The sequence below is a fragment of the Pollachius pollachius genome (assembly GCF_949987615.1).
Source record: "Pollachius pollachius genome assembly, chromosome: 7".
In the NCBI taxonomy this organism is placed as follows: domain Eukaryota; kingdom Metazoa; phylum Chordata; class Actinopteri; order Gadiformes; family Gadidae; genus Pollachius; species Pollachius pollachius.
In genome coordinates, this window is record NC_136940.1 from 22055846 (window position 1) to 22073408 (window position 17563).

Here is a 17563-nt window from a genome sequence, read left to right on the forward strand (position 1 = left end):
GATTCAAGCATGAACAAGAAAATGATTGTAACCATATTTCATTATATATCAATAGGATCATATCGAGTTTAACAAGAATATTATTGAATAATAAAGTCCAACCTGCAATAGGCCCACAAAAGCGACGAACAATGTGAGGAAATTATTCTGAGAGGCTACTGAGAAAAAAGAGGAGGTGCTTCATATCATAGAAAATAATCCCATGATACAGAAACCCACGCTTTCATGCACTTCTATCCTTTCTCAAGAATGGCAGTTAGATCACAGACTGAGCAGCTCTGCAGTGCTTCTGCAAATGGATACCTAGCTGGTGTCAAACAGTGTCTCCAAAATGGAGCTGATGTCAATGGATACAATGCACACGGCCGGACTCCATTACAGGTTGGTTAGGGTGCATGTGTTGTTTTTTTTCGAAAGAAATGCTCTCCTCAGATTAAAACTACCTTACATTAGCCTTTTTAAAGATATATAATTTGTGATATGTAGATGTTAAATCAGTAAAATCAGAGCCACACATCCTGCTTTTGCTTAAATAATATTTACTACTTTGTTGTTAACTATGAGGTCGTTTTTCAATGTTCACATAATCATGAGTTGAACAACTATGATGTGGATGTCTGGATATAATACAATAATTTGATATTGCATGAGCGTTTTAGAGCACTGTAAAATACAGTCTTGCCCCACCACATGGTCTTGCAATTTATGAAAAGGAAGAAGGAAATTGAAAGAAAACATTTTGAACGAAAATAAAATAATATACATATGTATATATATATATGTCATTTTTTTGAATTACAAAGTTGCAGGAAACAATAACTTCATCTGATAAGTCATCCACTAATTTGCACAACAAGTTTTAGTTCACTTCAGATGTAGCAAGGCATTCGTATTCCTAAAACATTTTGATAAATAAAAGATTAGAAAGTGAGGAAAGTTCCCTACATATAAAAAAACAACAACATTATGATCAGGAAATAATCCATGATAAAGTAAATTCAGTACTTAGTCAACAGTATTTTTTGGGCGTTTTTTTTTAAAATAGGGGATTGAGTCTTATGTGGATGCACAATGATAACATGTACAACAACAACAGTAGGCTGATATGATTCTCGTGGCCGCTTTTCTTAATTTATTCCCAATAGGTGGTCAAATTAGGCTGTCCTGCTGTCGCTTTATTTCTTCTGGAGTCAGGAGCTGACCCGAACCGACCCGACCCTGTCCACCACCTCACGGTCCTGCACGACGCCGCGCGCGACGGCTATTTGGACATGGTGCAGGTGCTCGTGAGCCACGGCGCCGATGCAAATCTAGTGGACGACCGCGGATATCGACCAGTGCATCTCGCCGTGCAAGAAGGCCACACGGAGGTAGTAAGGCTGCTAGTTGAACTCACTGCAAACCTCGGCCTGGAGGACCACGAAGGCCACAGTGCTTGATTTGGCACAAGAGGGTGCTAAAACGGCTATTGCAATATGGATATGGCCATATACTAATAATCATGCAACTCGATGGGCTTAGTAAAGATTTTAAAACTGAAATTGTGACGGCAACTTTATTGCGGAAAAAAAGAGGCCTTTAATGGGTTTGCCCTCATCCTCAGATTAAACCTTGATGATCATGGTGTGTGCGCTTCGTTATTGCCTCGTTGTCATTTTATTCTGGATTTTGATTTTTGAAAGGCGAGATTACTTGATATTGATCTTTTTCTTTGACTTAACTTGACTAATTACATTTTTGAAGCCAGGATACTAATGCTGTGATGCCATTATTTTTAGAAGTTGAAACCGCACCGTGACCAGATCAAAAATGTTACGGTGGAAAGTATTTTGAAACCGTCTGTTGCAACATTTTGAGTGAAAGTCTACAGCCTATTTGAGCATGGCTCGCATTTGCAATATACGCCAAGGCCCAGAATGTTTGGGGGGATTTATACAGCAAAAGCGTGAAAAACGGTCAATTGTAGATTTGTTGTTTTATTCTTTTATTCTTATGCTTATTATTATATTTAATTCGTTTTTCAGTGCAGGTTATACATTGTCTGTGCAAACATAGAAGAATGCGCTCGCACACATGAGTTGCCACGTGGAGGCAACATTGTCGTGCATGTTGATTGTGTCGTTTACTAGTGGTTAATATCACATGGTATAGGTCAACTAGAAAGTAACAAACGTGACAAGCACTCATGCTTGTCACGGTCCTGCTTCTACAGATCAGGTCCTGCTCCTATAAGTATAGAGTATAGATATGTTGTTAACCCTGGTTCTGCCCAGAGACCTACAAGTATGGCTGAAATTAGTAAATATCAACGTATATTCTAACGTGAATATTATTTATTATCAAAGCGCATAGTTCTTGGCAAGAAACCAGCTTTGTGTTTGGTTGTAAAAAAAAAAAAAAGTCACCTGGTTAGGCACAGGTTAATGTTAAATATTTTTGTTTATTTTATACAATCACTTCTATGCATTATGCCTATAAAATACATGACAATTGCATAGGCTTGTATTGCAATAGGCCTTTATCAATTATATAATATTAAGTGTGTGTGTTGGGTTACGGCTTAATATTTTATTTTACATATTTGTGTTGTATAGTTGCATAAATGGAAGACAAAATTCCTTATATGCAAATTGCAGAATGGATTTCTTTCTGTGTACGTCCGTGCGTGTGTGTGACCACAGACAGAACATCCCCTTGTCCACGGACTCATTCACCCTTGTCTATAACTGACAGTCTCCTGTCCAATGCTATTTTATTTATTTAATGCTTTACAACAACACGATATATCATCCCCCATGTTAAGAAGGTCAGGGCTATACTACAATTACAATTACACTTACTGTCTTCAAAGCATTTACATAGGCCCCCACATGAAATAACAGAAATGACTCATTGAGACCTGACAAATTTGAACATTACGCATTTCTGAAATGCTGCTGCCAGTTGATTGACTCACGTCAACCCTGATCACAACGAATTTTAAAAGTCTTAATTGTCTGTCTGAATTTATTAAATGTGGCCTATTAATGAAGCAAACCATTTATTATTTGTGATGCATTAATGTCTCCTTGCCCATACGTCTGGTATCCTACCCAAGTTACATGCATTTGCTCTCAGGTATAGGTTCATTGCTATGGAGTCACACTGCTTCACAAGCCAATCACACCCTAGGACCATTTATTAATCTATTATGATTTCCTTTTGGGAATTTCTACATTACATTGATTATTTTTAATTACTACATTCAGTATACTGTATGTATAATTATGATAATAACATTCAATAATAATTTAGCAATGCACATTTTGTTTTGGTTATGAGCTCACACTCAATGTTAATTTATACGGATGTAAACGCTATGCTTTGTGTTTGTCCGACGCTCCTCCTTCAAGCCCCGTTTAACCCCCACGTCCATAGTAACGGAGCTGTTTACCATAGCTACTGACAACGTCACTGTTAACAGTAGCAGTCCAACCGCTTTGCTCCTCAATAGCTTTTAATCTTTCATCGTGAATGCACCGGAGTTGAACTTCCACTCAGTTTACTTCGCCCATTGGCAACGTTACGTCTGCTTCTGCTGAACACGGAGACGCAACAGGCCGACCAAGGAATGGACAATCAAAAGCAAGAGGCAGCGGCCGCCTTCAAGGCTTTCATGCTTAAAACTAGCACCAAAAGCCACCTAAATCTGTAAGTACTTTGTTGTGACGATTGTGCCATGTCCTTAGGCTAAAGCCTAATTGAATAATATTTATAGGTTAAAACTTTTTACATCAGCTACAATAGCTAAGCTAAAGTCAATATTAACTACAATGGCCATACATGTGGAGCTGATGTCTCTACGTTTATGTATGTTGTTCACAGCTATGACCACCTCGCACGTTTGCTGACCAAGGTGATGGACGAGCGTCCGCCGAATGCTGTAGACGTGATCGAAGATCTGAGCTTCCGCGTGAAAAGGGAATTACTGCCCGATTTCCAAAGCACCTTGAGGGACTTGCCGCTGTCTACAGCCGCCCAGCTATTGGCCGAACAGCAGCGATTGCTTTTTTCGCGAGTAGACGAACGAGGCGAACAAGACGAAGAACTGGTATTGGCATCCAAATGCATCCTGATTGGATGAATGCTGTTGGTGTGAAAGTGATGTTCAAGGCAAAACTTTAACCGTGAAGAACTGTGCTTTGTTTTTTCTGTCTCCCCTCAGATTGAGAGCCCTCTTCCTAATGTGAATGAGATAAGCTTCTTCCTGGAGCAGGCTGGGGTGGCCCTGGGCTGCAGAGAAGAGATGCAGAGGATCTTTCTTGCCCTGAAGCAGCTTGTTGATTCCCAACCCTTGCAGCGATGCCGGCTATGGGGCAAGGTCATGGGCACGGAGAGCCATTATATAGTCGCTGAGGCAGAATACAGGGAAGGTGATGAAGAGGAGGAACAGAGTCCAGAGGAAGCACCGGAAAACGAAGAGAGGGATGCTGATGTGGACGGCGAGAAGGAGGGGGCAGAAGAGGTGAGCCTGTCATAGTTTAGTTTTCCTATTTTTATTTCAAACATTACATTTTCGGTTCTCCCGTGTTTAGGGCAATGCACTACTACCACAATCGACTTACAAACCCCCTCCGGCAGCTCCAAAAGAGGCCAATGGCACGGGGGTCAACAAGTATGTATACTATGTGTGCACGGAGCCCGGCCTTCCCTGGGTCAAGCTGCCCCCAGTGACCCCGGCGCAGATCAACTCCGCTCGCCATATCCGCAAATTCTTCACCGGCCGGCTGGACGCCCCGATCTGCAGCTACCCGCCCTTCCCCGGCCACGAGGCCAACTATCTCCGAGCTCAGATCGCCCGGATCTCTGCGGGCACCCAGGTCAGCCCCCAGGGCTTCTACCAGTTCAGGGAGGAGGAAGAGGAGGAGGAGCCGGACGCGCCGCGTGACAGCTACGAACAGAACCCCGACTTTGAAGGGGCGCCCATCTCCAAAATGGCGGAGTCCATGTCCAACTGGGTGCACCATGTTCAGCACATCCTAAAGCAGGTACGACTGACAATGTAACTTTGAGCGGCAATGAAAGGCAACGTTGTGTCTGTGCTCGGCCCTTCTCCCCTTTCCGACGTGGCACCCATGAAGGCGTGATGAACACCTGGTCTCCTTCAGGGCCGCTGCACTTGGGTGAACCTGGCCGCCAAGCCGGAGGAGGAGCTTGATGAGGACGGGGAGGCGGAGGAAAAGGAGGAGGAGCCTGATGAGCCCGACCCGGAGGTGGGGCCGCCGCTCCTCACGCCGCTGTCGGAGGATAAAGGTCGGTCCTCCTCTCTATGACCTCCGGCAGCATGCTGTGAATGTGTATTGTGTGGCGGCGGGGCCGTAATGTCCCATGCTGGGTTCCTTCCAGAAATACGGGACACCCCCCCGTGGAGCGCCAAGATGTCTTCTACCCTCAACCCCCAGTACGCGGTGGGCGTGCTGCGCTCCAACCTCTGGCCAGGGGCTCATGCATACGCCTGTGGAAAGTACGGTCCAATCCAACAGGTTAGCTGAACCGTGGCCATGAGATCAACCCACTGAGTTCCCTTTGTTTTCGTCTCCCTTACCTTAGAAGGTTTGAGAACATCTACGCGGGCTGGGGCCTCAAGTGCGCCGGGGGGTTCTACATGCCGTCTCTACCCCCGGCACCGCAGAGCGAGTACCCCAGCGGACCCGAGATCACAGAGGCCCTGGATCCCAGCCTGGAGGAGGAGCAGACCCTCAAGGCCACCCTGGAGCTGCAGCAGGCGGCCCAAGAGGAGCTGGAGAGCCTAGAGGGAGAGGAGGACGAGGACGACTGATCGGGAGGAAGCGAGACGTCGTGATGAAAAAAATTGTTGACAGTTTGTTGCACACAAAAAATAACTTTGCTACAACATTGTCTTTCCAGATAAAAGATAAGTGAGACAAAGAAGGAAGTATCAGTGGTCAATGCGGTGGTGCTTGGTTTAGGAACCCAGAGCAAGTTAAAAGCACGTTTGTATAAAAGACACACATACAGATTAGTTTAATGTAAGTGGCATTCATACACAGCAGGAAATAACTCATTTTATATAGGTTGTTGCGTTTATACCTTGTTGACCCTCAAAGACAGTAGCAAAGCAGTAAAATAGCAGAAATGAAACTAGTATCCTTCCCTTTCCTGATGCACAGGAAATGAGTCACATAAACATGAATGAATAGGCCTCACCTTCACATTTTACATTTATTTAATGTCAAATGAAGGCTTACAAAGTGCGGACAATTCGATCAAGCATCCATACATAAACATACCAACACACACTTATCTGCAAGACTTTCTGCTTGCTCCTGTAATTTTTTAAACCGAAATGGCTTTTGGTTTCAGTGAATCTGTGACGATTACTTCAAGTCTTAATTTCTGCATTTGAAATTCCCCCAATAGATCATACTATCTGAAGTGTTTTAGCAACTGGTCTATTGTAGATGAATGGCTGGCTATTGTTGTAGACATTGATGGATACACCAGGACCATCTCAACGTCTAGAATGCATTTTTGGAAAAGCGGTTGGCATGACGCATAAAGCTTTGAAACATGAATTGATAAAACAAGAACAAGCAGCTTCTGGATCTCAGCTTTATTGTGACTGTTCAGGAGCCATGGAAGATAAAGGCTTCTAGACAATCAGAGCCTTCAGCAATATGTTAACAAATACTGTCAACCACACACACTGGGGTCACTTGAGGACTCACACCACACTAACACTACCATTGCTTCAAGATGCAGATTAAACTGTTGGGCTATAGCTAGGATCCAACCACCACTATCCAACAAACTCTCTGAACAAAAGCAGAAAATCTAAATGTTTATTAATATTTTATAACACAAAGTAGTTGGATTTATTTTATTTGTTGCACTACAACTCCCCACAATGTGATTTGAACAGTGATTGTGTCTCAGCTATTATACTGCAGGTTTCCTGCAATAATTCACTTTTTTTGGTAAGTGGTCTAAATTATAACCACTTGTATTTCTTTGTTAGACACTATTTTCCATACATTAGCAACCAATATTAGTTAAAATATAACCTATAAGGCATTGACACTCCACCTGGGCAAGACTAATAATAATTATATATATATATATATATATATATACACACACACACATTGTATATATGTATATATATATATAGATATATATTTAAGAAAACAATCCTGTGTAGAGCCCTCTTTACCTTTTAATCCTATGAATCGCTCTCAAACAGGAGCACAACTATGTGCTTTCATAGTTAACCGCTGTGCATTTGATTGACGTCTACCAACAGCATGAGGAGAAAATCTCTCCTTTATGAATATATTTAACCCCCAACAACCCACTGCCACATACTCATACATTACATTAGATGGCTCACCTAATCTGGTCTAGCATTGTACCCCGATGGTTGCTGTTATAAAAGAAATCTGATAAAAGTAATGGTGCTTACTTTCTACCAAAACATCGCTTTAACACTTCCTTCAAATGAAAGGTCAAAACACAGTCCGGCGGTGTAACTGGATTGGCTGCCAGGTCCAGTCCCTCAGCCTAGTGCCTTACTCACAGGACAAGGAACATGATGTGATCACTGGGTATGCCGATCAAGGAAACAATACACTTTCAAATCGGGTACAGTACTAAAGCGCATAGGAGGAGCTCTTGTAGCCAATACATACATGTGCAAACACCCCTCACGTTTCACGTGGATAATGTATTTAATGTCTTGTCTACAAAAGCCTGTGCCTTGGCCAACAGTGTGTAGCCAATTCGGGACTAAAGAACATACTTTGACTTTGTTTTGGGATTGCCGTTTTTTGTGTTGTTGAATAATAGGAATTTCCTAACACAGACTGACAGAAATACTACAGAACAGATTTCACAAGTCAATCATCCATCGTTTCTTTTCCCACACATAGACAACTCGAGGCCAGTAAGTAGAAGAAAAGTCCAGGCCCATTATGTAGTCTGCAGAAAAGGCCTGCCCATCCAATCCTACTCCTGTAGATTGAAAGTAGTCTCTGCCGACAGAGTTCAGTCTGGAGCAGGCTTAGGCACAGGGGGCAGAAATCTTTAATGTCCGGCAGATCCTGGAATCTTTTTTAGGGATTAGCCCCACACTGCCCCAAGGTGAACCAGGGGGCAAGAGTCCAAAGACGGCCGTCCTCCCGGCCTTCTTCCAGCAAAGCAAATTGTGGAAGTGAACAGTTACAGAAAAAGTCGAAATAAAAGTGCGTGTGTAGGTGTGTGTGTACACGTGCATCAACAAAAGGCTGATGTTTTAATGTGACGTAGTGTGTCGTAAGAATTACGAATGATTTCTAGTCTCCTCTACCGATAAGCCTCCCCTTAGCCCGTAGACCAGTCGCACCCTCCTCCACCCCAACACCAGCCCGTACTGCTTGTAACCTCCCCTTTCTGCTCCGCATCCACTCGGCTTCCCCACGAGTATCCTGTCCAGCAGGTGGAGAGGGAAACGCCTTTAACCACTCGCATGCACATCCTTTCTGTTCTCCTTCCTCTTTTTGCACTTGCACACAAACAAACAGACACACACACACACACACACACACCGGTTACACTCCTCACACTGTTACTACACTACACTACTTATAATTTATACATTGCCATCATTTTAACCTCCACCCAGGGTAGACTTTCCAGCAGACGCCCCTCTGCGCTGTGCTGTGCTCCCCCGGGCTATCTCAGTGTTGTGTGGTGTGCCTGTATATGTGTGTGTGTGTGTGTGTGTGTCTGTGTGTGTGTGTAATAGACATGTCTGTGGGTATGTGCGTGTCAGTTGGTCTCGTAGGTGGACAGCAGCGCGGCGTCCACGGGCTCCATGCAGGAGGGACAGGTGAAGGAGCGCATTAGCCAGTCGTCTATGCACTCCACGTGGTAGATGTGCATGCAGGGCAGGAACCGGATGGGGTCGCCGTACACAAAGTCCATCATACAGATCACGCACCTGGAGGCAGGGACACACACACGCGCACTCGTCAAGAAGGGAAGATTCTCCTTATTTATTTGGTCTGAAAATTCAGACAGAATTAATGCATGCACTGTTAGCAAAAATTTAATTAAATTTGTCACCCCAAAATAACCCCCATGTTATGGCTTTATTGTCTATATGTGAGCAGGGCTTAGGCTTTATAAATATTGATGAAAGTGAGGTACACAGTGCTGGTGGATTTGCTTTCTTATTCCCAACACCTTAAAAAGTACGTAAGATTATGTCTCACACTAAATCTGCATACATGCAGCATATGGAGAAAAACCATGTTGCCAAGAGGCTGTTCCCAAGCTGGCTGGCGACATAGTTCCATCCCCAGATGGAACTGCTTGTCAAAGGCAGAGGCAGCCATTAGCCAGATATAATGCTGACTTAACTATTAAACTTATAGGCCTCGCCTAGCATCCTTGCACAAAGTTATGAATGGCAAGATTACGTAGGTCATAATAATCTTACTGCAAACCATCGAGCCGGTCTATTGTTCAAACATACCTAGCAGTGTCATACTGTATTTTGTTGATGGGTTAATCATGAATTCAAAATAAAAAAAACAGCACATTAAAGTGTAGCAGCTCAGGTCCCAATGGAAACAGCCATCATAAGATGGCTCCTCGTTGGGACTACTTACTCTCTGATCTTCTTCTCGGAGCCGTCCCTCCCGGGGTCGTACACCCCTTTGGGCAGGTGCTGGATGAGGCCTATACGCTGGGCGATGCGCACCTGCTCCTCTTCCGTCAGCTGTGTGGCCAGCCTGGCCTGGCTGGGGGTGGGGTGGTACACCGGCACATGGAGCTGCTCCTGCAACACAGGGGGGTACAGGGACAGCTGAAACCCTGCCCGTCTTCCAGCGCAGTCCAGACACTCCTCTGTTAAGACTGCAACTTCTTCTTTCTATATTATAGCATCAAAAGCAGCTGCCTTTTTTGTTTTCAGATTTTTTTTTTATGTCCTTGAACGTTTCTTGCACTTTTTGAGGTATATCTTCCTTGTGGAATGCAGCCATTTTACGTTCCAGATGAAAGGGGATGAAGACACATTACAGGTTTTGTCATGTCATGCTTCCTGGAAAGGAAACCACAGTCACCATATTTACATGAAAAACACCCCTTTAAGCAAATCGTTGTTGTGTGGTTGCTTGGCAGTTGCTCTCGCTAGATTTATTCACCCAACTGTAAACTAAATTCAACTTAACCCCAATACCAGTGCGAGTTATCTAGCAGAGGCACTGCTAAGTCAAAATGGCCGATCTCATGTGTAACAGGCAGCCGTCTGTCTAACCCTGAATCAGCCATTTCCAAATGAGTTAGGAAATAACTCCATCTCTAATTCTTTTGCTTTTCAAAATTGGCCTTTTAACAAACAATTAGAATGTTAAAATAATAAAATAAAGTGTGTACAACATTGGCTATAAATACCCTGTACATGTTTGATAAAAAACACTAGGGGTCAGTATTCTCCAATTCACATGTAAGTATTATAAGCAATTAGTATTACAAGCTAACGATCAGGCAGTTTTGTTTTGGTCTTTAGACAAATACTAGCTAAAACTTAAACTAAATTGGTTGTTTCTTTCTATGACAAGTGAACACAAAAACTTTGACACACACCCGCACGTTTGGCATATCGGAAGTTACTAGAAAAACGTGGCGAGGGACAGACCCCTTCTGGCCTCACCAATTCCCATAGAAGACGACTCAAACTGTGAAAACATGATTCATATTGTTCAGTGTTCACAATCAGCAGTTGTGATGTGGTCCATCCAATCATTTGCACTGATTTGTATGTGGTTGGAAATGAGAGTGGAATTAGCAATAAAGTACAATACCGTACAGTTTCCACCCATGTCTGATGCAAGTTCAATTCTTGCATGCCCTCCGGCTGGTTAGAAAATATAATAAGAGGTACAGGAGAAAAATTGTTCCTCTGTTTAGGATGTCTTTATTGGTTTAATGTGACATAAAGTAATAAGTATTAGTTGGCAATTATTGGCCTAACTAACTATAAATTTATCTGCGTCCTTCCCTCCATCTGATGTCTGAAATTAACTTTCCTGCACTTGGCTCATCAAAAACAAAAAAACAAACTTTTACCAGATGACCAAATTTACAAAAATAGTTTTATGATGACAGATTATTTGGCTAATATATGATACAATTATGAAACGAGGCAGGATACATTTGACACTTTTGATTGTTTTACGCCTTCCTGTTGGATGATATTTCTTTCTCAGGGCAATTATCCACAGTGCATAGTGTCTGTATGGCATCATACCCTGGTGCCAGCCCTGCAGGGCTCCATCAGCTCACAAAACCCTCTTTTTCTCACTAAATCCCTCATGTTTATTTATGGTCTACTTCTTTGGCAGCCCGATGCGAGCAATCTGTTGCAACATCTTTATGGCTATTATACTGCGAGACGTGACGGCCGTCGGGCTTCCACTGGGAGAAGAAAGACGTCCTGAGGAGAACCACAGCCTGCTGGGATCAAGGAGGCGCGCGGGCCGAAGGGGCCGGCGTTGGGTGAGGGGGAGGCCGCCGTTGAAACCCAAGCCGGCGCCGCGCGCCTCGCAGTAAACCGATCGCGCTTCGCGACGTGTCGAGTTCACCAGAGGGGGAGACCCTAATTTGATAACAAAGTTGTTAAAGGTTTGTTGCAAAGGGAACGACTTGACGTTGGCCAACAACTCAGCGAGGGCCAACATGGGGGTCATAGTATTTCATGTCGTGGGCTTTTTCTACACAGAGGAATGCTGCCAATCGGAGGAAGTGTAGTGAACTTTGAAACAGAAGATCTCAATGTTTTTATTGGTGCAAGTATGCGATTCTTACGCCCCTTCTCTGAATTCTTTTCTCTTCAACAATTGCTGAGAACTGCATTCCTGCGGTCTTGGACTTGGTTCAGTTTGATCCGTTGGCCAATGAACCGCCTAAACTATTTTCAACTGTGTAGGGGATACATCGTCTTAGCATTTTAGGAGCTTACAATGACTTCAGACCGTGGGATAAACCCTACACTACAGTTCAGTTGTTCTGCACATTATATGGACTTGATTAAGAACATGGCAACCCATTGTTGTTTTCCAGGTTTCAATGTCCAACAGCCTATTAAGCCATGCGTATTGGACCTGGGTACAAGTCTGTGCCTGATCTCGCTATGAGTTCCATCACACCAGAGTCTCACAGCTTCCAAATCTGCCTGGTCAGCCATTCTTCTCGAACAACTGCCCTAAAGCCTCTAGACCCACTGCACACTGGTTTTCCAAACAGACATTACACCATCTAATGGTTATGAAACCATTCGTTAAAATTGAAAGCAGCCAAAGTTTGGTTGGTGTTCAACAGGCCATAATTGTCGGGTTGTGATGAAAAAAGCAAAAGCAGACCATAACGGTCAACAGGTTAGAGGCCTGAGTGCCCAGCAGCTCTAGCAGCTTGACTACTAGTGGCACTACTTGTTCGCCCCCAAGTATCACAATGGTAGCCGGGGCTAGGGGGTTGTCCGCTTGCGGAGCCTTCAAAGCCCTGAGTCAGCATGGATTCAGCAGCCAGGGCTTTTGTCAGTAGGCCAGGCCGCATCGGCCAGTCTCTAGCCTGCCATTCTCCTGACAGCCACAACACCCGTCAAAGAGCAGACCTCCAGCAGACCACGGGCATAAAGGCTAAAAACAGGGGCAGTACTGTGCTGTGTTTGTGGGCTGCGAGGGGTCAACAACTTTGTGGTCAGCAGAGTTGTTAATGTCATGTGCCTCCCCTCTTCCATACAACTGTGCCGGGCAACAGTGTGTGTGCGTTTGCGTGCGAGTGTCTCAGTGGGCGGCTGAGCCAGGAACTCTCAAGCAGGGACCTTCAGGCTGCCAGCTTGGCAGATCCCAGACTGCTAAAGGGAGAGGACGGGTGGAGAAGGGAGATGGAGAACAAGGAACAACTCAGACAAAAGAGCGAGAGGGGGGGAGGTGAAGAACGGAGCGAAGAGGTAGTCCATTCCAATATGCCTGTTCGCCACTAAGCAAGTGAAATGCTAGATGAGTAGGGAATAGGTCCAAAGACAGTAGTGCTTTATAATACCTCAGACGCAGTGCCAGGCAAGTAGGAAACAAGGCAAGAGAGCCACTTGTGAAATAGAGTAAAACTGCCCCCCCCCCCCCACACACACACACACACACACACACACACACACACACACACACACACACACACACACACACACACACACACACACACACACACACACACACACACACACACACACACACACGAGGACCAGTGAGAATACACCCTCTGACTGGGGAACGCTCCTTTATGGATGATGTCCACACAAATGAAACCTACTGGGACTATGGCACTGACCTACAGTGCAATGGCCTCTGAACCATTCCCTTGTAGTTCCAGTTACCACACAAGGAGTAAACATGAGGTAGGCCGTTATTAGGGTGCTCCTTTGTAAAACATCGGCATACTTATTGTAACAAATGCACTTATTGTAAGTCGCTTTGGATAAAAGCGTCTGCTAAATGCTGTAAATGTAAATGTACAAGGTTAACCGCACAACCTTATGGGATGTTTTTTAGCCAACTCTTATCTGAGCAACCCATTAACTTTTATCTGGACAAAACCAGGTAGTCCATTCGGTCTTAAGAACAATTCAGTGCATGTAGTTTAGAAGACAGGCTTTGGGGCACGTTAGTAGAGATCATGTGGTAAGAAAAACAATTCTCCTTGTGTCTGATGCTCACAAAGCAGCAATTGTCTCTAATAGTACCTCTACCCAGCTTTCAGATGTGCTTCTTACCAGAGGTCAGATCCACCTTGTTTACACTGGGATCACTTTACCATCCCATATGGAACGGACGTAGTTTAAGAACAGCAGCGAATGAGCAAGATGGATTTAGATGATGACACTGCAAGTAAAAAGAAGACTTTGTGCTCTTAATAAAGTTATTAACTCTAACAAAATGTATAATGGATGCAACTTCTAAAAACAAACAAGTGTCTAGATTCAACCAACGACCAAACAACCAAAGAGTCGGAACTGCCGTTCCAACTGTTATTTGCCTTCATCATCGTCTTTCCCTTCCTCCTCGTCACCCTCTCTATCAGTGCATTCCTCATCATTCCACATCTGCCCAGGTCTGACGGCTCATTAGACAACCCCCGCACAGTAAACCCTTGACATCACGTCTCCGGTTCTTCTCCCCGTCGCTCTTACTGAGCGTTCCGTCAGCGCTGGCGCCCACTGCTGACAACAGGTCTACCGACAAGTGCTGTGTGCCGGGCCCGGGGGGGATGGACCCCTGACGATGCTGGGGCCGCGCTGGGCAATGTGCGTTTGTTGTCACCACCGCCCCCTGGGTTACTACCAACGCCTCTGAGAGAAGATCGGGTGTTGTGGTAAACCGAAGCAGCCGGGGCCGCTTACCGACTCTTGAGATAGTTTTCTTCCCTGCAGTCTTGATACAACACACACAAAAGAAAAACACAGATACGAGAATGGCTGATTCGCTGCTTATTAGTCGTCATAAGCTTCCATAGCGCGGTTAATCACATTCACCCACCTAATATAGTAGCATTGTTTCCACTTCCCCCCACTCACTCATACCCATACTGGGTCCTGTCATCATTATGTGTTCAGCCAGTGAGGCGAGGCCATAGAGCACAAGCTGGCAGACTATTCTGACCGGACTGATATTGGTATTAAACACCTGTCAATGTTCCCATCACCTGTGGAAAAGGGATAAGGCGGGAATAGAAACAAAGTACAGGAGAGGTGTGTGTGTGTGTGTGTGTGCCTGTATGGAGGGATGGGGGGAGGTGGGGGTTTCACAAAAAGACAGTCGTGCAAACGGCATACCTCTGAAACACAAACACACAATGGTGCCTTATCTCCTGTTGCCGGGTCCTGCAGGGATGAGTCAGCACTCTCAACGCCAGCTGCTTTCTAAATCTGCCAAGACGACCCACAGCGCAGAGGGCTGTAAGCAGTGCTCAAGAACATCTGTGAAGGGCCACGTGGGCACACAATCTGTACCCTGGTAGCAAGCACAGTATCACAAACAACACCAAGGCTCTGTAAATAGGTATAACAGGCCAAAAGATGAACAAGGTCTGTCCAAACCCCAAATTGGAAGAATATCAGTGCCCTATGCCCTTTACAAGTGTTGGTTGGTCAAGAAGTGTCTAGCAGAGAGAATATTCTGACCGACAGGAGGTTGTGTCATTTATGCTAGTAGTCAAGAAGAAAGCCAATGTGGTAGCAGATACCAAATAACCATACCAACGGAAACAACAAACGGAAAGACAAGCTGCAAGCCTGGGTGCACCAGTAGGGACTGAAAACGTCACAGACTCCTGGTAGGAATTTCCTGGACACCATCACAGCACCAGCTGACGTCATCGAGTCAAGTCTGGAACGGGAAGAGTAGGTTGTGACCGGAAGGGCCGCAAACATGCTAAATTACCCTGTTCAGCTTCAAATGGTCCACCAGTCCAAGTGGTGGATATTATCTCATCCACTTAACTTACCATTATCCCTCTGTCCGTCTTTCGGCTAGGCCACAGAGTCTACTGACAGCGGACTCACATGGCGCTTTCCTTGTCAGACCTCAAACAAGCCTTTCAAAGCACAATGTGTTTCGGGGCAGGTCATTGGGAAATTTTGGTCAGGATATGACAAAACAATACATGACAACCTTTGGGCTTTGCATATTGGAATGCACCCAATATGAATCCAGACTTAACCTCTTTAGCATATTCCAAAAACACACCCGAAGGAAGAAGTCAATCCCAGACGAATTCCTAAATGATTAAAAACATAGTCTTCACCCAAAAATTCTGGGATAAGTCTGTGAATGCTTGAGTGGGAGTGCGAGCTTACGTCATGTCTTATGTTGATGAGCACTAATCACTTCCTTCTGTGAATCTAGCTCTTATTCCAAGCAAACTATGTTATTGGTCAGTGTAGAAAGTTGCCAACATTAACAATTCATTAATGTTAGCTTTTATTCGTGCTTTAAAAAAAAAACACAGAAATGTCCCTACGAACTTAGTTAACTGGCCACCTATTACGAGTAGGCTTATACAACAGTAGACATAGTTAAGTCTTTATAGTCACAGCTTCACGTGACGTTTTGTTTGTCCTTCGGTTTCACATTTACTTAGAAAAGTAGGCCATAATAGGTAACAAAGCTATAATTACTGGGTTTAGACAACCATAACAGAGCTTCTGTAGGAACTGTTTTGGGAGAGCACGAAAATGGGTCAGGTTTCTTCTCTGTAACGCAAAGAGCTGTATTATTTCTATGAACTGGAAATAAAACCAGCAGCTGGCCAACGATCCCCGCTTAAGAATGTTAGTAACACAATCCTTTAAATGTTCACTAGTAAGTATTTAACAGACCGCAAGGAAGACATGTATAAAGTTGAGGATATTGTCAACTGGCTGAGTTAGTCTCAGCGACAACTCTCGTATATGGCATTATTGACTGAATACTGAAGGCAGATTTCAAAACATGAACACTTGGTTTAAATTATCCGTCCTCGCCTACTCAACGTTACCTGATAAGGGGGCGGTGGCTCTTGATCTGGGTCAACACCTTCTCCGTAACTGGCTCGGTCCGATTGGGATTCGTGTAGCAGAGAAATATCATCTGAGGTTGGAGATTTCAGGCAGTTTCCCATCTCAGTCCTCTGCAAACTCTCCTCTCACTCGATCTTGTTTTGCTGGAGTGTGATCGACCAGGACGGGTTCAGCTGTTAGGCAAGACCAACTATTGGCTTTTCCATGCACGGACACGAAACGTTCTCTCCCAGGTTACGGGAGAGTTGTTAAGCTCAACAAAAACAAAACATCATTCAGCGACAAGCTAGCTACACAAAGAGCTAGCCTGCTAACACTAGTTAGCATTAGCAGAAGATTATATGCTCGACAGCTAACGCGGCGACTAAATGAAGATGCAGATAAAAGTATAATGCGTACAGTCCGTAAAGCGGGTCTGTATTTATATTTCCCTAGCACTGTTAGAAAGCCAACTATTGTTGTCTGATTAAAGACCCACTGACAGGGACTTTCCACTTACAGACCCCAAACGACAGAAGGTAGTGTGATGTAGCAACAGGAATCCCCGCCCCCTTTAAATGGACCAATAAAAAAGCAGTAGTTCAGGGCCAATCACACAGATGGTTCGCTGAAAACATAAACACAGACAGGGATTCTATCATTTGGGCTTCATGTATTTAAAGCCTGACCGTGCATTGCAAGAAGGGTCTCAAAATTAGTATTTTTCATGATTGTATAATAAGAAGTATATTATTAGATCGTTTTGAATGTTATTAATTCATATCTTTTTGTTGCATTAGTCTAATATCTTTTGGATTGTTTTAATTTAAGCATTTCAGTTGCATGCCGTTGTGTGGGGTACGTAGAGAAAGAACACACAGCGTGAAGTCGCAATGATTTGGTTTCTTATGTCATTTTTCATTTTGAATTAGAAAAAAGAAACATTCATTATGTACAGGAATGTCACTTAGGTTAATTGTTGCCATGCCC

At 44.2% G+C, this 17563-nt stretch overlaps 2 protein-coding genes across 2 annotated transcripts; one reads left to right on the top strand and one right to left on the bottom strand.

Moving 5' to 3' along the window:
• The first annotated feature begins 3581 nt into the window (after positions 1 to 3581).
• rsph4a (radial spoke head component 4A) lies at positions 3582 to 6229 on the top strand. Its single transcript, XM_079739795.1, has 7 exons — positions 3582 to 3690; positions 3865 to 4090; positions 4205 to 4504; positions 4575 to 5027; positions 5148 to 5292; positions 5386 to 5503; positions 5590 to 6229. The coding sequence occupies exons 1-7, from the start codon at positions 3611 to 3613 to the stop codon at positions 5816 to 5818; spliced, it is 1551 nt and encodes a 516-aa protein (XP_079595921.1). The 5' UTR covers positions 3582 to 3610; the 3' UTR covers positions 5819 to 6229.
• Positions 6230 to 6381: 152 nt separating this feature from the next.
• rnf11b (ring finger protein 11b) lies at positions 6382 to 17091 on the bottom strand. The gene is made up of 3 exons (XM_079739796.1): positions 16573 to 17091; positions 9651 to 9820; positions 6382 to 8977 (listed from the first exon to the last, which is right to left on the bottom strand). The coding sequence occupies exons 1-3, from the start codon at positions 16693 to 16695 to the stop codon at positions 8806 to 8808; spliced, it is 465 nt and encodes a 154-aa protein (XP_079595922.1). The 5' UTR covers positions 16696 to 17091; the 3' UTR covers positions 6382 to 8805.
• Positions 17092 to 17563: the final 472 nt, after the last annotated feature.